Below are 20,458 nucleotides of genomic sequence, written 5' to 3'. Positions count from 1 at the left end.
GGGTAATAGGAAACCTGTTGGAAGTGAATCCACAGTAGGCATTTTGGCAAATAGATTTCACAAAGCAACAACTAACCTGCAAAGCTAATCAAAAACTTTGCAAAAATGAGATCAGTCTCAAGGAATAAATTCCTTGAGACGAGAAACAAACTTAAATAAAGCAACAAAATTGCGCCACCTCCCCGGCAACGGCGCCAAAATTTGACAGGACAGTCGTATACCTATCAAAAATACCAACTGGCTCTAACTAATATAGCTAGGGAAGTCGGGTCGAATCCACAGGGAGATGGGAAAATGTCAGCCTAGTCTAAGTCCGTCTCGGTAACCGAATTGGGGGGTTTTAATTGATTGATTCTAAACTAATGATAAGGATAGGGAAGAGAAAACAAGAGAATAAAGATAAATCAAGTAGAGAAAACAGTTAAGACAGACGGTTCACCATAATCATTCAGTCAAGTAATCTGGGTCTCAGGTCAATGCAAATACGGTCTGAGGGGCAGTGAATATCTCCTTTCGGTCTCAATTCGCCCTAAAGCACAAATAGCTTAGCTTTCGCCCTAACTATAATGCCCTATTGTTCGCTACTAGTCTCGCCTATTCCAACCTTTCGGTCTAGGTCAAGGGTCACTAAGATATAAATGCCTAATTGCGTCGACTCAATTAAACAGATACAATCAATTGCAGCAGTTAACAACAAAGATTATATCAGCATTAACCCAATAAATCGATTACTTTCCCTTCATAATTATGGATCCCCTATAGTCTTAGCAGAAGGGAATTAGCTACGCATCATCATTGTACTAACAATAATAACAAATAGATAATCAAAGCTAAACATGATAATAAAACAAATAAAGATTGAATTAAAAGCAATTATGATAACAATAAAAGGGAAGAAGGAATTAAAGCAATGATTAAGAATTAAGGGATTAAAGGAGAATGATAGTACCAATACAAATCCGAATCTGAGTAGCAAAAGAGTGGAAAGAGAGCAAGATTCAATCAACAGTAGCCAAAGTATCGAGTAAAGTGAATGAGAGAGGAGAGGAAGAAGTTACGCAGTCCCCCCTCCTTTTCACATACGAAAATACCTTCCTAATCTAACCTATGGACTAATTACAAAAGCCCATACGAAAATTAGGCGGAAAAAGTCTATAGAAGGACAAACCACTCGATCGAGTAGAAATAAACCACTCGATCGAGCAAACTAACGCCAAACCACTCGATCGAGTGGTTATAAACCACTCGATCGAGTACTTCTTGCTATGTCTTCTCTCGTGTTAACTTGGATTGCTCGATCGAGCAACTAGGAGTATAATAAGCATTCGATCGAGTAATAAATTACTCGATCGAGCTATCTTGGCACGTAAGACCTTAAAACACCTTCCGAACCCAGCTCACGCGTCTTCAAAATGTTAGATTCCAAGCTCCGGCTCCTTATTCTCCATAAATGCATGCAATCGGGACAAAATAGGCTCGATTTAGCTCCTCTTTGGTTTATTCCTGCAAATTACATAAAACGAACCAAAGTAGAATATTCGGGGGTATTTGTAGCTAGATGCTACATAAATAGTACAGAAATGCGTGTAAAAATGAGGTAAAAACCTTATTTAAAATACACGCATCAGTATTGATTTTAGGGTTCCGACTTCCGAGTTTGATTCTTTCACATGTATTTGGAGGTAAAATTAATTTAGGTCTTCTTTGTCTTTCTTAATCTCTCTTTGGTATGTATATTGGATTTGGTAGTTGTTAGGCCCAATTTAGCCTGGTCTGACTTTAATTTAGCCTGACCTTATTAGGCTGATTGGGACAACCGAGGACCAGACAAATCTAATTATTATTTGGCAGACGAAGAGTACCACAAGGCAAGCAAGCTACTAAATCCCAGAAGAAGAACCTGATGGTAAGCGTAGAATAGCCTGATAGGACACTTAAGCAGGCTGGATCAAATTGACAAACAAGAAAAATGGTTATATGAACAAATGACCACGTCCTACTCTCATGGAAGACCAAGTCCAACTACAAAGAGCACATTATCTTCACAAATCAGAACGTGCAAGAGGATAAGAACAAAAGTTTATTGAAGAAGAACAAGTCAACCGGATTAATAGGGAATGTGCTCTATTTTCCAGCTAACAACTCCAACGATCAAGGGGAACGTTGAGGATGCATCCAACGTTAATATTTTAAGACTATAAATAGCATGGTCTAACAATTGTAAAACAGACGAGATTATTCATCATTCCTTTACAATTTATCTATTATTTTCCTGAATATTCAATTGCATACGCTGAACTTGTGATCAGCTTGTCTAAGAAATACAAACAACATTATTTATACTTAATTCTTTCCTATTATTACACTTTTATTCCTAAATTATTGAACTAGATACCCTTATTACTCAATAATCAAGCCGGATCCTTCCAGGGAAAATCCTGCTAAAACAATTGGCGTCCACCGTGGGGCATCTAGTTCGTTAATCAAAAAATTTCTTTCACCATTCTTCATTTAGAATTCACATACAAAAATGGTAGAACTCACCCCAGAACAACAGTTGGCGGTTGCCTTAGCTAAGATCAAAGAATTGGAGACAATTCAAGAAAAGGCGACCCAAGTAGAGGCTGAAATCAGTAGGCTTAAGGAATTTGAGTCTAACCTGAGAAAAAAATTGGAAAATCAGGTTTCAGGCTCCAGGACCAGATTCGAGCCAGGAACCCCATTCTCATCCATTATCAAAAACATTGACTTTTCCAATTTTGGAACTCCGGAGAAGGATACCTCATCCGGCACCCAAATCATTCCCAACAATGAAACAAACAAAACTGAAGCAGCAATAATGATGGCTATGCTTCAGGAAATTCAAAAACTCCACAACAAAATAGAAAATATACCTGTAGTGCCAGACCCTGTGGCTGAAGTGGAAGTTGACAGCTTCGCTGATTCACCCTTTGCAGATGAAATTGCAAAGATTGATATCTCCAAGAAATTTACCGTCCCATTCATGAGAACTTATGATGGAACCTCTGATTCACAAAATCACGTTGCCATATTCAAACAGAAGATGTTAGCCGCCTCAATACCCAGTGAACTCAGGCAGGTCTGCATGTGTAAAGGCTTTGGTACAACCCTAACTGGAGCAGCATTACAATGGTTCATCAATCTCCCAAATGGAAGTATCAAGAATTTTGCAGACCTAGTCAATGCCTTCAATCAACAATTCGCAAGCGAGCGAGAGACATGGCCAAGAGACCCGAGAACTTGTTCGGGTAAAGCGACTTCCCGAAGAATCTCTCAAAGAATTCCTGGTTAGATTTGTCAAAGAGAAGGCAGCCATTCCCAGTGCGACGAAGAGACGGCGGTAGAAGCCTTCGAGCAAGGAATCTGCTGACAAAGTGACATCTATGCGGACTTAACCAAAAAGCACGCCCAACCTTTGCCACTTTGTTCAATCCATCGCCTTAGAACATGTCGATTGGAAGAAGATCTCAACTTCGAACAAACTCATCGGGAGGAAAGCAAGGCTACGGGCACACTAACAGAAAAGCTCCTACCGAGAAAGGAGGCAACCCCGGATCATCACCCTATTCCGGACACTGAGCGATCCCAAGTCAACATGGCACAAGAACATAAAGGTAACCTTTATAGCCTACCAACTATTCCTGAATATAACTTTTCTATAAATACTGCAGGATTAATCAAATGCCTGGAAAGCTTGGGAGACACGGTCAGATGGCCCAAGAAATCCGACAACCCCAGGAAAGATCCAACGAGATGGTGTGACTTCCATCAGGATATCGGGCACACCACAGAAGAATGCATCCAACTCAGGAAACAAGTGGCATACCTCCTAAAGAAGGGCTATCTGAAAGTAGCAGTCAAAGAACAAAGATAAAGGACCAAGCAAGAGAGATTCAGGGAACAGCAGAGATCCTCCTCCTCCTCCCCCCATCTATGAAGTCAAGTTCATAAATGGAGGATCAGAAATCTGTGGCTTAACCAGCTCGGCTGCCAAAAGAATATCCAGGGAGTCTAAACTTCAACCCCCTTTTAGGTCTAAGTCATTACCTGCTGTTACTTTTGATGACTCAGACTTGCAGGGAATATCAGATCTACACCATGACAGCTTGGTAATTACCATGCAAATTGGCACAGCTAAGGTATCAAGAATCCTGATAGACGGGGGCAGTTCAATCAACTTGGTGATGCTTGACGTCCTCAAAGCTATGAAGATAGATGAAGAGAAAATCATCAAAAAATCCAGTGTCCTGGTCGGATTCAGCGGAGAAACAAAGAAAACCCTGGGAGAAATTAGCCTGCCGACCTATGTGGAGGGCGTGGCTTCCTATGAAAGATTCGGGGTAATGGATTGCCTATCCTCGTATAACGTAATCCTGGGTAGACCATGGATCCACAACGTCAAAGCAATCCCGTCAACATACCATCAATGTGTGAAAATACCAACTGAATGGGGGATAACCACTATCAGGGGAGAACAAAGGACAGCTCAGGAATGCTACACCCAGGCTTTGAAACCTTCAAAGTCAGGTAAGTCCCTCGCATAGCAATTAAAGTTACCTGTCAGGAAAGAATATATTGCGCAGTCACAAATGGAAACAGGAGAGGTCATTCTGGACCCAGAATTCCCTAACAGGAAGGTACTTGTAGGGTCAGATGCACCTGACTCAGTCAGACCCAATCTGGTCAGCTTTCTCAAAACTAAAATATCTTGTTTTGCTTGGTCACATTTTGATATGACTGGTATAGATGCTGATATTATAACCCATAAGTTAAATATTGACAAATCCTTTAAGCCTGTACAGCAAAAAAGGAGAAAATTTGTTGCAGAGAGGAACGAAATCATCAACCAAGAAGTTGACAAGCTATTGGACATGGGAATGATCAGGAAAGTAATGTACCCCAACTGGCTTACAAATGTAGTAGTCGTCCAAAAGAAAAACGGAAAATGGAGAGTCTGTGTAGACTACACTGACCTAAACAAGGCCTGCCCCAAGGATCCATTTCCCCTGCTACATATCGATGTAATGGTGGATGCCACTGCATGCCATGAGATGTTAACATTCATGGATGCCTCCAGCGGATTCAACCAAATAAAGATGCACCCCGCAGATCAGGAAAGTACAACCTTCATTACCGAAAGAGGAGTATACTGTTATACTGCTATGCCCTTTGGATTAAAAAATGCAGGTGCAACCTATCAAAGAATAGTCAACATGATGTTCAAAGATCAAATTGGAGATACCATGAAAGTCTAGATTGACGATATGGTAGTCAAGTCAAAAAAGGCAGAAGACCACGTCAAAGACCTGGAAGTAGCCTTCCAAATACTGGAGAAATTCAACATGAAGCTTAACCCACAGAAATGCCATTTTGGAGTCTCAGCAGGCAAATTCTTGGGCTATATGGTGACAAAAAGAGGAATAGAAGCCAGTCCTGAACAGATCAAAGCCATCCTGGAGCTAGAACCACCAAAGACAGTCAAAGACATACAAAAGCTGACAGGAAGAATAGTAGCCCTGAACAGGTTCATTTCAAGGTCATCAGAGAGGTGCAAATCCATTTATAACCTGCTAAGGATAAACAAAGACTTTCAATGGACCCCTGATCATCAAGCTGCTTTTGAAGATCTGAAAACATATCTATCCTCTCCACCCTTGTTGGCGAAACCAGTCAAAGACAAACCCCCGACAAGATACATCGATCCACGAAAATTCTTTGTCAGCGCGATTCTGTCAAAGAAGCGGACGGACAACAACACCCTGTCTATTACGTAAGTAAAAGTCTACTAGATGCAGAGATCAGGTATGGCCTACTTGAAAAATACGTTCTAGCTTTAATTATGAGTTGCACCAAGTTAAGACCATATTTTGAAAGTCACCCTATAATAGTCAAAACCAATCTTCCTATCAAATCTGTACTTAGAAAGCCAGAATTATCCGGACGAATGTGCAAATGGTCAGTCCAGTTAAGCACATACAACATAACATTTGAACCAAGAACAACAATTAAGTCACAAGCACTAGCAGACTTTGTGGCTGATTTTAGTCCAGCCCTAGAACCCGACCTAATAAAAGAACTAAACAGACTGACCAATGACCAGACAGACCTAGAATGGACCCTATTCGTCGATGGTAGCCAACATGAGGGGCACCGGCCTAGGGGTAGTACTAAAATCGCCACAGGGGGATAAGATAGTACAAGCTATAAGCTGTGCATTCGAAGCTACCAACAATGAGGCGGAATATGAAGCCCTAATAGCCGGATTAAAGGTATGTATTGACCTTGGTGTACAAAACTTAAAGGTACGTACTTATTCCCTTCTTATTTCAAACCAAGTAAATGGAGTATACACTGCAAAAGACTCAAAAATGATGCTCTATTTGGAAGTTGTCCAAAATTTAAAAACAAAATTCCGCAATTTTAATATTGATCAAATTCCTAGGGACTTGAATACCCAGGCCGATGCCCTAGCCGGCCTAGGATCCAACTTCAGTCCCCCTGATTTTGATAAAATCCCCATCGTACATTTATTAGAACCTGCAATAAACAAACAAGATGAAAGTTTCCCAATATATATTGCCAATTCATGGACAAAACCTTACTATGATTGGCTCCAACAAGGAATCCTCCCCCTGAATAAGCAAGATGCTAGGGCACTCAAAATCAAAGCTGCTTCATATACTATTATTAACAATGTGCTTTTTAAAAAATCGCAGGCAGGACCATACCTCAGATGCCTGGAACCACAAGAAGCTGTACAGATACTATCGGAAATCCATTGAGGATACTGTGGAAATCATAAAGGCGGGAGGAGCCTGGCAAGCAAGGTACTCAGAACAGGTTATTATTGGCCCACTCTGAGGGTCGATTGCCTGGAATTCAGCTCTAAATGCGAAGCTTGCAAGATTCATGGACCATATATCCACCAGCCATCTGAAGAACTACATTCCATATCCGCCCCCTGGCCATTTATGAAGTGGGGCATGGATATAGTAGGAAAACTACCTCAAGCACCTGGGCAAAAAGTTTTTATGCTAGCAATGACTGACTACTTCTCCAAGTGGATAGAAGCTGATTCATACAGGCAAGTCAAAGAAAAGAATGTCATAGCATTCATCAAATGCAACATCATATGTAGATATGACATCCCTTCTGAAATAGTATGCGACAATAGCACGCAATTCGTGGGAAAAAGAACAGCAGCTTTCTGTGCTCAATGGAACATCAACCTGGTAACCTCCACACCAGGATATCCAAAAGCTAACGGCCAGGCAGAATCTAGTAACAAAGTAATAATCAGTTGCCTAAAGAAGAAGCAAGAAAGAAGGAAAGGCAGATGGGCTGAAGAACTCCCCTTGGTCCTCTGGGCTGACAGAACCACGCCTAAAACATCCACAGGCCAAACCCCATACTCCTTGGTCTATGGATGTGAAGCAGTAATCCCAGCAGAGGTCGACATTTTATCAGCCAGATGCAGCCTGAATACAATAACGGGCAATATACCTCTAATGGAGGATAACCTGGACTTGAGGGAAGAACTAAGAGATGCAGCCAGCATTAGAATGGCAGCATATCAACAAAGAGTTGCCAAAAGCTACAACAAGACTGTCAAAGCTAGAGTATTCAGGGTAGGAGACCTTGTTCTCAGACAAGTTTTTCAAAACACAAAGGAGAAAAACGCAGGCAAATTGGCCCCAACCTGGGAAGGTCCCTACCTGATTGACTCAATAGTCGGCCAGGGAGCTTATAGGCTACAAACCCTGGACGACGAAATGATCCCAAGAGCTTGGAATATCGCACATTTAAAACTATTTCACATATAAAATATATTCCCCAACCCAGGTATAGTCTTTACCTTACCACTTTCTGCTTGACCTGATATGAAACTAAATGTATGATATTTGCCATTATATGAATAAATGCCTTATATGATTTTTTCCATTATGTGCCCAAGTACTTATCAATATTCTCGTATTCCCCTTTTAACGAGTAGAATCTTCAATATTTGTTTTGCATACTGTACTTTACTTAAAACAAATTTTAAAGATTGGGGGCCACCCCACTAATATCCAACTTTCAGTTGCAAAAATAGGCCTTAAAATATTGAACTCAATTTAATATACAAACCTGGAAAACCTTTTCCTGGATTGTATGACATAGATGGGTCATAAGCCCTCCAGACAGGCAGGGGACATAAGCCCTCCAGACAGGCAATAACCTCACCCATGACACAAAGAACTGGCCAGATCCAGCACAAAAATCTGGCCCGATCCAGTCGAATAACATCCAGTACACATCCAACACTACAAATATACCTTATCAAAACACAAAACGAAACCAACAAAGACCAAATATTTATACAAAAACCGAAACAAAATATTCATTAAAAAAACTAGCCCTACCACATACCTAATAATTATTCATTCCAGGAACATCCCCCTGGATGGGCCAAAACGAAAAGCAAAAACACAAATCTAAACAGGCTTCGAACCAGTAACCGACTCACAACCATCCACCATTTCCTGATCACCAGATTTCTCCTTAGAAGGAGGAGAATCCACTTCTTCTTCATGACCCATATTGGCCAAGTCAGGATACTGGGTATCTAGAGCTGCTTCATCCCGATCCGGATCCCACTTAGCCCGATCAGATTCCGGATCCCTCATAGCATCAACCCGGCCTTTCCCAAAGAAGTACTGAGCAGCATCAACAAGTCGCGCTTCTACCAGCTCCTTTTCAGCACCAAGATCTTCATTCTTCCTCAGCTGATCCTGCATTGCCTGCTTCTCGGCAGCCAACTCTTTCTTGACGGCTTCCAGCTCTCCCCTTGCAGCCTCGAGCTCTTGCCAGACAACTTTCTCAGCGTTTTTTGCAGACACCTCACAAACCAAAGCAGCCCTAGATGCCTTTCTAGCCGACCCCAGCTGAGATTGAAGTACTACCTCATTACCTCTGGATGTGTGCAGCTCACGGTTAACTTTATCTAATTTCTCTTCCAAGCCAAAAATCCTAGCCTGGGCATCCCTGAGCTGACAAGTAGTAGCCAACCCAGCATCCAATCCCTACAGAAAAACAAAAGAAAATCAACTAGCCAAACATAAAGCAACACAAAGAACACATAGTAATTAAAAAAAGGCCATTTACAACTAACCTCCTTAGCTTGAGAAGAAAGAGTAGCAGCCTTTGTCACAAGAGAAGACAAGATAGACACTAATTTAGTAGAGGACTCAAGGGTATTGTCAGATAAAAGCTGGTCGCTCATATTAGTAGAGAAATCATTTATCTGCCTGGGCAGCATCCATATCGTCCATCCGAGCAGACACTTCCCTGACACTTCTGATTGGTTGAGCCTGAATAGGCTCTTTCTCTCTCCCTTCCTCTTCAGGAATTACAGCTTCCCTTCTCCTTTTGGAAGCCTGAACGACCTCTGGGGATACTAGCCTGGGCGGTTCCTGGGGAGGCTGGACATCATAAACCAAAATGTCAAGCGTCGTGTCGCTCCCACTAGCCTCCTGGCTCTTGGACTGTTCAGCAATTCTAGCAACCCCAGCTTTCAAGTCGGCTGCACTAAAGCTGGCCAACCTAGCAGAAGATCTGTATACTGAATGTATAAAAAAATACATAAAATTATCAGGAAAGAAGTAACAAAAATACAACAATCAACACCGAGATATAAAGAAGACATACAAGAAAGAGCAGTGGAGCCAGGCTTGCCTTTAGGTACTTTGACCACACTCAGCTTAGGCTTCATATACCGGGGCAACAAATCTCTGCCCAGACTAGCAGGCCAAGTCCTCTCTTCCTCAGGAATAGAAAGAAAGGCCTCTATCCTTGAAATGGATTCCTCGTCAAGAGGATCAAAGTTCCAGTCAGGAGCTGCAAACATCCCCAAAAATGCACAGGTAAAACTTAAATATTCCAATTTCGTACAATATAAAATGCAAATTAAGAAATACAGAAAACCTACCAGTCTCCAAAGGAGGATATCTCAAATAATCCAGGCCTGACCCCAGACTGTCAGTCCGGAAAAACAAGTAAGTCTTTGCCCAGCCTTTATCATCTCCAGAGTCCAGGTTAGTAATTAATGGAGACATTTTTGACTTAATTCTCAAATTGAAACGACCGGTAGAAGGATTTTTCAGATGATACACTGCCTTGATGTCATTAACAGTAATCACAAGTTTATGTTTAGCACATAAATTTTCTGTAGAATGAACAAGTTTCCAAACCATTGGCATGATTTGAAAATGTGATACTTCCATGGCACGAATAGTATCAATCATTAAAGGAGTAAAAGGTAACTTACAACCTGCTTTGAACGCCCATTCATAGATACAGAACCAACCAGGCGACACCGAGTCATGGATTAATTTTTTCTCCCTTAAAACCCCATCATAGTTCGTTTTCAGTAGATTTTCTTCAGGGAAAGAGGATTCCAGAGATTGAAGAGCAGAAAAGATAGAATCTTGATATTTAAACGCTATAGCACGAGCAGGAGGATCAATTTCAACCACCTCCTCCTCATGGACGTCTCAGTGGGTTCGGGTTCACCATGACTTTACGGGAAGCGGGCGCTTTTTGGCTCCCATATCCTTTATTGTTTTATTTATCGTGGTAAACTAATGTTACTTAATGAGAAATTACAGTTAACAAACTGGAATTCCTGGGAAATAGGGAAGAATTTCAGAAAAGATTTCGCAAGAGAAGTGGAAGAACTTTGGTGAAAAATGAACTCATTACAATTACCGTATTTATAGAAGAAGAGTAACGGTGCAAAAACCCTAGAAAACACAAAACTGTCAGCATGACATCATGTAGTTAGCCGTTGCAGTGATTAACGGTCACTAGAAGTCTAAGAGTCATTGACTAAATATGATTCTTTTTATTGTTTAGCCCGGTAAATTGACATCTCATCCCTGGCCTGATCCAGCACGGGTAAAATGTCAAGGGGCAATTGTTAGGCCCAATTTAGCCTGGTCTGACTTTAATTTAGCCTGACCTTATTAGGCTGATTGGGGCAACCGAGGACCAGACAAATCTAATTATTATTTGGCAGACGAAGAGTACCACAAGGCAAGCAAGCTACTAAATCCCGAAGAAGAACTCGATGGTAAGCGTAGAATAGCCGATAGGACACTTAAGCGGTGGATCAAATTGACAAACAAGAAAAACGGTTATATGAACAAATGACCACGTCCTACTCTCATGGAAGACCAAGTCCAACTACAAAGAGCACATTATCTTCACAAATCAGAACGTGCAAGAGGATAAGAACAAAAGTTTATTGAAGAAGAACAAGTCAACCGGATTAATAGGGAATGTGCCCTATTTTCCAGCTAACAACTCCAACGATCAAGGGGAACGTTGAGGATGCATCCAACGTTAATATTTGAAGACTATAAATAGCATGGTCTAACAATTGTAAAACAGACGAGATTATTCATCATTCCTTTACAATTTATCTATTATTTTCCTGAATATTCAATTGCATACGCTGAACTTGTGATCAGCTTGTCTAAGAAATACAAACAACATTATTTATACTTAATTCTTTCCTATTATTCATTTACACTTTTATTCCTAAATTATTGAACTAGATACCCTTATTACTCAATAATCAAGCCAGATCCTTCCACGGAAAATCCTGCTAAAACAGTAGTGTACAATAGAGATTAATAAACTCATAATGTTAAAGTAGTATGATTTTTTTTTTTTTAATATTATAGACTTCATAGCTGTTAATCTTATTAAAGTGGTAAACTCGGGCCATGATCATGTCACCTGATTCGACCCTTACCCATGGTCCCAGTATGGGTCCTCAAATTTTAGACCATGATCCGGGTGACGGTCCCAAAGGAAAATATCGGTCCAGGCCCTGAATGGGCCTCTACCTGCACCTCCCATTGCCATCCCTAGTCATAAGGACGAGTAAACAAGGGTCAAGGGCTCAATCCGTCCACCCAAAAGTAATTCAGCATCTGAGCAGTGAGCATCACACAGATTATGCCTACAACTCCATGTCTCCACCCACCCAAATAAAGACCAGCCAAACATAACTCCCAACTCAATAATATCCTTATCTTTCTCAAAGGGAAAGGGCTATGGCTTCAGCTACTGCTAGCCAATTGTTCATCAAACCCCAACATTTGTGTACCATTAAAAAGCTTGTACCAGCTCATCAACCCATTTCTGAGGCACTTGCATTCAGTAGAACTAACCCAACTGATAAATTAAGCCTATTGTCTTCCAGCCACCGGAATCCGAATGTTGCAGTTAAGTCCTCACCCGGAAAAGGCAGTGCCATATCTACTGATGATGATGAGGGTGTCTCTCTTGGAACCATGAAATTGCCTGCTGACACTGATCTTCCTCGTTTCGAAACTCTACTCTTTCAGGTATCTTTACTATATTTATACAATCATTACTTACAGGTAAACCCTAGTTCCGTCACTGATTGAATTAGATTGGATTGAAATGAAACAGTGGGCGAATAGTTTGTGCCAAGGAGCTCAACTGCCACTCCCAATGCCACTGAAAGTGGACAAGATTGAAGGAGGGGTAAATATCGGGTTTGTAGAGATCGACGATGGAAAGACAGACGTACCAGTGTACATCAAATGTGTAGTAATACCAGGAAGCAATGCATCAGAGGGTCCTAAGTTTATAGCAACCAGAAAAGGTGCTCTGAGAAACAAGGTGCCTCCTGGTGAGCCTAGAATTATGAAGTCTCTTCTTGCTGCATTACAGAAATCTGTTGAAATCGCTAGAGTTGCTTGATTTCCTCCTCATATACTAATACTTTTAATGTATACTGATTCACTTGTATGTCTTCCAAGAAATTACGCTTAAGGAACGATTGTTATGTAATGCGCCAAGCAAAACCGTATCACAAGTGATTGTTTCAAACTGTGTATGATGTTTGGGTACTTTATTCATGATCAATTGGCTAATTTTATGCCTTGTAGACAGACAATTTTTGTTGTGGTTTCAACTCTAGTCCAAAGATTTGCAAATTGTTCAAAGCTAAAAGATAGGTAGCATGCGTTCGATTTCAAAGTCAAGGGAGAGTTGCTTTTGGGGGACAGTTTTTGTACTTTCACAGGTAAATCTCCACATTCTAGTAACGTGGATGCATCTCGTCTCGACGTCTCGTAGTTATTAATTCAAGGCTTATTTGAAGAAATAGAGGAAGAGAGCATCATCGCACAATCACTCATCCGACTAACTGAACAAAGCTCTTGTTTTACTTGAGCAGAAGTTGTGGAAGGAGTAGATGTGAAAGGGCACACACCGTAAAAATGTGCTGGTTGCGGATACTCCCGTCATCCCTAAAAAAACGTGGTTTAATTGTTTAAATCGACATAGTTAGGATCTGCCATCATAACGCTATATGCTTTAGAGTAAAATCGCAGAATTAAACTGGATTGATCTGAATTACTAAAATAAAATAAATTAATTTACCCTCAAATAAAATAAAATAAATTAATCGAAATAAGTATAGCTAAACTGGAAATAAATAAAAAAGAACAGGACTTATGGGTCCCTAAAGCGTAACAATTTCTTATGTAAAGCCATCGTAGGCAAAAAATTGTAGAAGTTTAATAAAAACATTCGAAGGGCTAATTGTTTGGATTAAAGAAGTCGACAAAGAGAAATTTAACAACGAGGACAGTTTGGCCGAGTGGTCTAAGGCGCCAGATTTAGGCTCTGGTCCGAAAGGGCGTGGGTTCAAATCCCACAGCTGTCATTTTTATTCAGTCATTTTTTTATCTATTAAAAAGACAGTCTTATCTGTTTGATATTGGAAGATGGAGATCATATGTATTTTAATTAACTCTTAAATGTAGCTGCATTGTAATACATATTCATGACCAAAAAAAGGAGAAAAATTTAGAAACAAATCCTGGAGACTCCCTTCGCTTTGAGGATTGATAATGGTGACGGTGGTGGTGACGCCATCCATGTTGGCGATGATGATGGTGGTGGTGGTGTTGATCCGGAGCTGGAGCAGGACCGTCTACTGGATATTGATATGGAAATCGAGGAGCCTTCACAAGGGCTGAGGCATGATTGCGAATCCTCTTATGACGGTGACAACGACGATTATGGTGACGGTGGTGATGATGGTGGCAGTAATGTTTGGAAGGAGCTGGAGCCTCTGCGCTATATTGTGATGAAAATTGAAAAGCAGTTTCGGGGACTGTGGCATGATGATGTGTGTTCTTGTCATGTCTGTGGCGACCATGATGGTATTGTTGGTTAGCAACCGGGGCTTCTGCCTTAGATTGATCAAAAGCTTTCGTTTTACGGCTGTGATGATGGCGATGGTACTTCTTGCTATGACCGCGAATTAACTTTGGTGAAATTGATACTGAACTGAAAACCAGTTTTGGGTTCGGGCCAATACTATAATCTAATGCATAAGCTCCCTGCTACATCAAATCAAGGTAAGCATTCTTCATTTATGCATTTTAGAAACCACGCGTAAATCATTCGAAACTATGCTGAAAAACTATGCTGAATTTTCACCTATTTATAAAAGTATGATTAGTACATTACCTTTAAGTTTGAGTTGATCAGCAGCCGAACATGCGATCTTGATCGAAGAAATGTTGTGAAACAAATTATAAGGAAAAGGCTAGTTTTCAACATTGTTATAGTTTACTGCTATAGAAGTTGGACTACTTACTCAACTTATATAGGCGCAAAGTACCCAAGTTTGTTGGGACACTGTTGAGCATGAGAATGAGTTTTACACTTGTACCAGGGTAGGTATGCTGTTGGTAAACTATTGGAGTTACAGAGAGTGTAGGTATTTGTTGTTAATTAGTGGAATTGCCCCAAGCAATTATGGGAGTACGGACTTGTTGAGAAGATTTAGATGGGATACAAGCATGGCATGTCACATTTTCATGTTGACTTCCAGATGCATGCAGAACACGTGAGTCAAAAACTTACCAACAAAGAAATATTGGGACTGGTTCATCGCATTATACAATGTCCAAAGGAACCAAATTTGTAAAACCACATAACCAAAATCTCACACCATCACATACTAATGTCGAAGAAAACATATTGCTTGTAGTTGGTTCACAGCAAAGGACCTCGCGAAAACCTCTTGTGTGGTTCACAAACCCCATCTACCAATCATCTAAATTTATTACGGAGTACTTTCTCAGACTCTTGGTAAGGTTTACCTTTCCTTTGGCACAAGATTTAAGGGAGAGTACTAATGTGTGGAGGAAAATGAAAGCCGAGAAATATGTAGGATGACAACTGATAGCGACCACAAAAATCAAACAAAAATAAATAAAAAATAAATAAAGGGTGAACCTTGTTAAGAGACGTCTTAAAAAGGATAGGGGAGTACGATTTTATTAGCAACGCTATGAAGCCTCTCATGAACGCAAAGTAGGAAGTGAACGTGAGTGTACTAAGAGCCTCCTTAACAAAATAATCCAACTTCACAAACTTGCAATACAATATAACAGTTACTGAATGTCTGAATTCCAAAGGGCTTTAAAAATGTAATCACTGTAACAGTTCAATATTGATCATAGACAGCCATTCTGATTTGATAACAATATTCATACGGAGTATTATCTAATCTCCTCCGTCCCAATCATTTGTTTACTTTTTTTTTAATTCTTTGTCAGGGGTATTTTAATTAAAAGTAGACAAATGATGGGGACAAATGGAGTTTACTCTACGATTCCAACATTTCTTAAGGCCAGAAGGTAGAGGTAAACCACTCGGACTGATAATTAGAAGCATGAGTTTGGGATGCGGTTGGGGCTGGGCCTGCATTAGCAGCTGGGGCTGGGGCTGTAGCAGAATGGTGATGGTGATGACTGTGGTGGTGGTGATGCTTGTGGTGTTTGACCTTGTGGTGGTGATGATGCTTGTGGTGTTTGACCTTGTGATGGTGGTGACTCTTGCGGTGGTGGTGTCCATGGTGACGGTAACCGATACCATGATGGCAGTTCACGGCAGGAGGTGGAGCCTCTGTAGCTGCATCATTTTCTTGGACTTCTCCGCTGTCACCAAAGTGCTTCAATATACATATGACATGAAAAAACTCGGTCAGTACTCAGTATCCATGTAAGATTAAATTTTAAAAAATAAGCTTGTATTTTCTTACTGATAATCAAATAATAATGTGTTACCGTTAAGTCGACGTCCTGCTCATCTTGAGAAAATGCTCGATAATTAGACAGTATGAGTGAACAAAGCACAAGGAAAAACAAGCTAAATTTCAACATGATGAATATTTCAGTTAGCAGTTAGTTCTTGCTGTTGATGTAGATTGCAGGATGTGGTATTTATAAGGTGAAGAGTGTGCCCTTTTGCTCTAATGTTTTTTTTGTTTTATTCTTTATTGTTATAAGGAATAGTATCAACCCATTTCAGATGGTATTTGTCATGTATCAACCCGGATTCGTAATGAATGTTTCCTGGTTCTGAACACTGATGAAAAGGGATCCCAGCTTGCAATCTGATTCAAGGAGTCAACTGAATTCAGTCTAGTTTTAGCACCATTCGGCCATTCCTATCATAGCGAAATACAGACTCCATATATCATCGTGTTTTTCTCATTTTTCAAATTTCTCCTTACATACTTTGAGTTTTTCAGTTTTCTATGTACACCTGCCTTTTTAAAATTCAGCAGTTTGTCCCTGAATTTACTAATTAACTTACTCATTGACCTACCCAATTACATTAGCTTAGTCGTTTGTGTATTAACTATTAACCTATCCAATTATCCATTAATTCACTCGATTACCTATTAACATAATCAATTATCTACCGAAGTACCAATCATCAACGAACCCAACCAACAATCTCGGAGCCTGACATCATTAACTTCTGGTTATAAGCGGTTGAAGGTGGCATCATAGCTTCCTGTTAGGCGGTTGAAGGGGGATGTTGAATGTGGGTTTTTTGGCTCTCACAGAGTAGAATGTGATGTTAATTGGTGGATAATTGAAAGTCGAAGACTGTTGGAAGAGGAATCAAATTAACAGAGGCTAAAGAAGGATCACAATAGAAACAAGGAAAGTATAATGTTCCGAAGTGCACCGCAGAACTTTAAAAACAACAGACATTTCTTAAAGCGCAAAATTCAAATCTACACCGAATAAATTACCAAGGATTTATGGATAAAATCTCGTCATAACCTGACATACACTCCTAGAAATTTAGTTACTTTTATTCTCGCTGAAAGAATTGTGCTCCATTCATCCTTTACAAAGATAAACAGGACAGCTTCAGAAGCCAAATGTCGAGTCTCGATCATCATTACAGTAATCGATACTCTCAGCATTACTTGTAGAAACTTAAAAGAATGAATACAACCAGCACCAAGCTTTAAATTAGAAACATGAATGTTTCATGTTAACTAATAGTCCCTTAAAGTTTTGGATTCTATGAAGAAAGTCCCAAAGTAGTTCATAATTTTAAGTAAAAAACAAAACTTGCAAATGGCCAGTAAAAATCCATACTCCCATCATCAAACCAACTATGAAACAGACAACACAGAAACAATTACTTGGAACTTTCCAACGACATTCTCTACCCTTGGGCATTGCTAGTTCACATAAATGTCGTAGCAGCCGGTTTGAATGTACAGCGATAGTTCGTTAAAGTCTCATGGAAAATTTATACGGAGTACTTGTGAGCATTGTAAACAAAACCAAAAGAAGCATTTGAAAGAAAACACAACAATCACTGAATTCCAAAGGACTTCAAAAAAGTCATCACTGTAATAACAGCATCAAAATTCTGTCTGTGTAAATGGGGCAAAAGGCTACATGAGTTCACACATAAAAATGTCAAGAAGGGCTTCGGCTTGAACTAGACTACCTGCAAAACATAGTAAAATACGACAATATACCCAGTGCCGTGATATAGGATCTACAGCCTCCTTCCCCTTCTGCCTCCCTTTCTGCGAGTGCTGTCTGTTGGAATAGGAGTGACGTCCTCTGCACATCATTATATCAAATCAGATGGACGCAGTGAATTTTTACAAAACCAGAAAACTACATCATGAAGATTTTGAATTTGATATAGACTAGAACATCGACTATAAATCAAATCCAGAAATCTATAAATGAGGAACCCAGATTTCCAAGACAACAAACTAACAAAAAGCAAAGGCGCCTAGGTAGTAGTTGCAAGACCAATCACATCATCTTTCATTTCATGTCTTAGACTAGCGGTAGTATGGCACTATAAAATACTAGGGCACCTAAAACAAATGCAGTACATTAAGATAACCACTTCATGTAGAGTAAAAAGAGACATACCAATACGCCCAATTCTCATGCCGGACCGAGCAAGCGCTCGAAGAGCAGACTGAGCACCTGGACCAGGAGTCTTGGTTTTGTTTCCTCCAGTAGCACGAAGCTTGATGTGAAGAGCAGTAATGCCAAGCTCCTATAGTGTAAAGCACAAAATTACAACATTAACAACTGAAAGGGTAAGAAGAAAGTAGTTCAATACGAAATAACATTTGCAACACGAATAAATGGAAGTAAATGCACCTTGCATCGCTGAGAGACATCTTGTGCTGCAAGCATAGCAGCATATGGAGAAGACTCATCTCTGTCTGCCTTCACTTTCATCCCACCTGTACTCATAAGAGACAACAGTCAAAGATAAGTTGAGCATTACAACGACCCAACAACACAAAATCTAACCATTATAAATAATGGTTCGTCAAATGCTCAAACAGACTTGATGTTTTAAAACAATGCAACAGAACAAGGTTTAATACACCAAGAAGCCAACACATTATAAGCAAATGAGATACAGAATTGTCAATGAAGTACGCCACCAAACATCATTAGCAAAGTGTTTTACAGCAGTATAAAACAGCACAAACAGCCATGTAACCCAACTTTCTGTTTTCTACCTTCTTTCCAATTCTTTCCCTCTCACTTAATGTAGCATTCGGCTATAGTATGCTCAAACTAATTTAGTGACTCGGCTATAGTTTTCAGAAGGGTAAAGCATTTAGAGTCTGCCATACAATTCAACCCATTATTTAACCGAGCAATGCTATTATAGTTGTGCCAATAGATCAAAATTTCTACACGATCCTATCCAAACACTATGCTTTCTAAATGAGCTTAAGCAAACTACAAGTCTATAACCGAATTGGTAGCAGAAATACATGTTTGAGTTAATTGATATGATAACTAGTACATTTCGCATTTAAATCCCTACTATCTCTCGATTCCTAATTATGATACTCCTATAATGAAGCAAAATATCTCAAAAAACTCGTTCACTTGGGTCCAGTTCCTACGCATTATCGCATCCGATCAATGAAAAACAAATTTCAAATCCCACATAATCAGGTTAAAATTATCCATCTCATTACAACAAGATGTATAATCAAAATCCCATGACACTCCAATAATCATTACTTAACAAAATCCACTAATATATCAATTTACATTAACTATTCGATTCAAAGTTCCTACTTTCTACAACAAAGTTACCACAGTGCCTCAATCGTTCCGCGAATCGCGGGCTAAATAATAATGCTAGAGAAGACATACCAGTGATACGAACAAGGGTTTCTCTGCCAGACAAATCAGTAACATGCTGAAATCCCACAAAAAATCAAAATCAAAAACATGAAAATAAATGAAAATATCAAAAAGGTAAATAAATAAAAAAACATGAAAATACATACAATGAAAGTGTCATTAAAAGAAGCAAAGATGTGGGCAACACCAAAAACAAATTCTCCTTCTCTAACAGCAGGTCCAAGTGTCACTGTCTCTTCTTTTGGCTCTCTTGTCTTTCTCTTCGACTATACATACACATTTTTTGTACATTAATTTCTTAGCAAATGTAACATACAAATAATGCACAACAAATTTAAACAAAAGATCAAAACTTTGAATGTAAAAGAAAGAGATAGATAAGATAAGATAAATACCATGATGAATTGATGATGGAGGAAGGAGATAGGGAGTGAGGAAGCAGATGGTGAAAGATGAAAATGCTCGAAAACTTTGAGGGAAGGAGGAAAGTGGTGTGGAAGTTAGAGTATAAATATCTAGGGTTTTTTTGTGGTGTACTTTTGTGTTTGGGTTGGGTTTAGATGTGTGGTTTTTTTTGTCTAATTAGCCCATATATCGATTTCATGGTGCCTAGGTGCGTTTGCAATGTTGGCCCATTTTGTTAGCTATAGACGAGTAATTTGGACTTGGCAAACGGGTCAACTGCAACGGGTCCGGGTCGCGTCAATATGGGCCGGATCAATCTTGGGTTTGCTGCCTTCTAGTCAGGTCAGGTTATTTCGTGTTCGGGTCATTTTTAGGTCAACTATTATCGAGTTAATAGTCAGTCTGCAACCGTAAACATTTGTGTCTGATTATTGTGGATCGGGTCAAGCTCGGGTCTTCAATACGAATGTCGGGTC

General features: G+C 39.8%; 2 protein-coding genes, 1 long non-coding RNA gene and 1 other non-coding gene across 4 annotated transcripts; 2 read left to right on the top strand and 2 right to left on the bottom strand.

Annotated features, from left to right (window-relative positions):
* The first annotated feature begins 11,979 nt into the window (after window positions 1-11,979).
* On the top strand, window positions 11,980-12,971 carry LOC141647503 (uncharacterized). The gene is made up of 2 exons (XM_074455716.1): window positions 11,980-12,416; window positions 12,505-12,971. The coding sequence occupies exons 1-2, from the start codon at window positions 12,123-12,125 to the stop codon at window positions 12,796-12,798; spliced, it is 588 nt and encodes a 195-aa protein (XP_074311817.1). The 5' UTR covers window positions 11,980-12,122; the 3' UTR covers window positions 12,799-12,971.
* A 717-nt stretch (window positions 12,972-13,688) lies between these two features.
* TRNAL-UAG (transfer RNA leucine (anticodon UAG)) lies at window positions 13,689-13,768 on the top strand. Its single transcript has one exon. It is a non-coding gene; the product is annotated as a tRNA-Leu (tRNA).
* On the bottom strand, window positions 13,694-15,449 carry LOC141647502 (uncharacterized). The gene is made up of 2 exons (XR_012545754.1): window positions 14,581-15,449; window positions 13,694-14,450 (listed from the first exon to the last, which is right to left on the bottom strand). It is a non-coding gene; the product is annotated as an uncharacterized LOC141647502 (long non-coding RNA).
* A 2,276-nt stretch (window positions 15,450-17,725) lies between these two features.
* LOC141647501 (small ribosomal subunit protein uS11z) lies at window positions 17,726-20,104 on the bottom strand. Its single transcript, XM_074455715.1, has 6 exons — window positions 19,973-20,104; window positions 19,724-19,843; window positions 19,587-19,632; window positions 18,564-18,649; window positions 18,327-18,456; window positions 17,726-18,002 (listed from the first exon to the last, which is right to left on the bottom strand). Exons 1-6 carry the CDS (start codon window positions 19,973-19,975, stop codon window positions 17,935-17,937), a joined length of 453 nt encoding a protein of 150 aa, XP_074311816.1. The 5' UTR covers window positions 19,976-20,104; the 3' UTR covers window positions 17,726-17,934.
* Window positions 20,105-20,458: the final 354 nt, after the last annotated feature.

Source organism: Silene latifolia, chromosome 3 (assembly GCF_048544455.1).
Source record: "Silene latifolia isolate original U9 population chromosome 3, ASM4854445v1, whole genome shotgun sequence".
Lineage (NCBI taxonomy): Eukaryota > Viridiplantae > Streptophyta > Magnoliopsida > Caryophyllales > Caryophyllaceae > Silene > Silene latifolia.
This window is presented reverse-complemented; position numbering and strand designations above follow the sequence as displayed.

Excerpts from the sequence above, each read along its gene's own strand:
- LOC141647501 (XM_074455715.1), bottom strand. Across the intron at positions 18,650-19,586 it reads AACCCTTGTTCGTATCACTG|GTGGGATGAAAGTGAAGGCA; the intron begins GTATGTCTTCTC and ends TTATGAGTACAG. Across the intron at positions 18,457-18,563 it reads ATGTCTCTCAGCGATGCAAG|GAGCTTGGCATTACTGCTCT; the intron begins GTGCATTTACTT and ends TTTACACTATAG.
- LOC141647503 (XM_074455716.1), top strand. The coding sequence starts at position 12,123 with ATGGCTTCAGCTACTGCTAGCCAATTGTTCATCAAACCCCAACATTTG. Across the intron at positions 12,417-12,504 it reads TCGAAACTCTACTCTTTCAG|TGGGCGAATAGTTTGTGCCA; the intron begins GTATCTTTACTA and ends GAAATGAAACAG.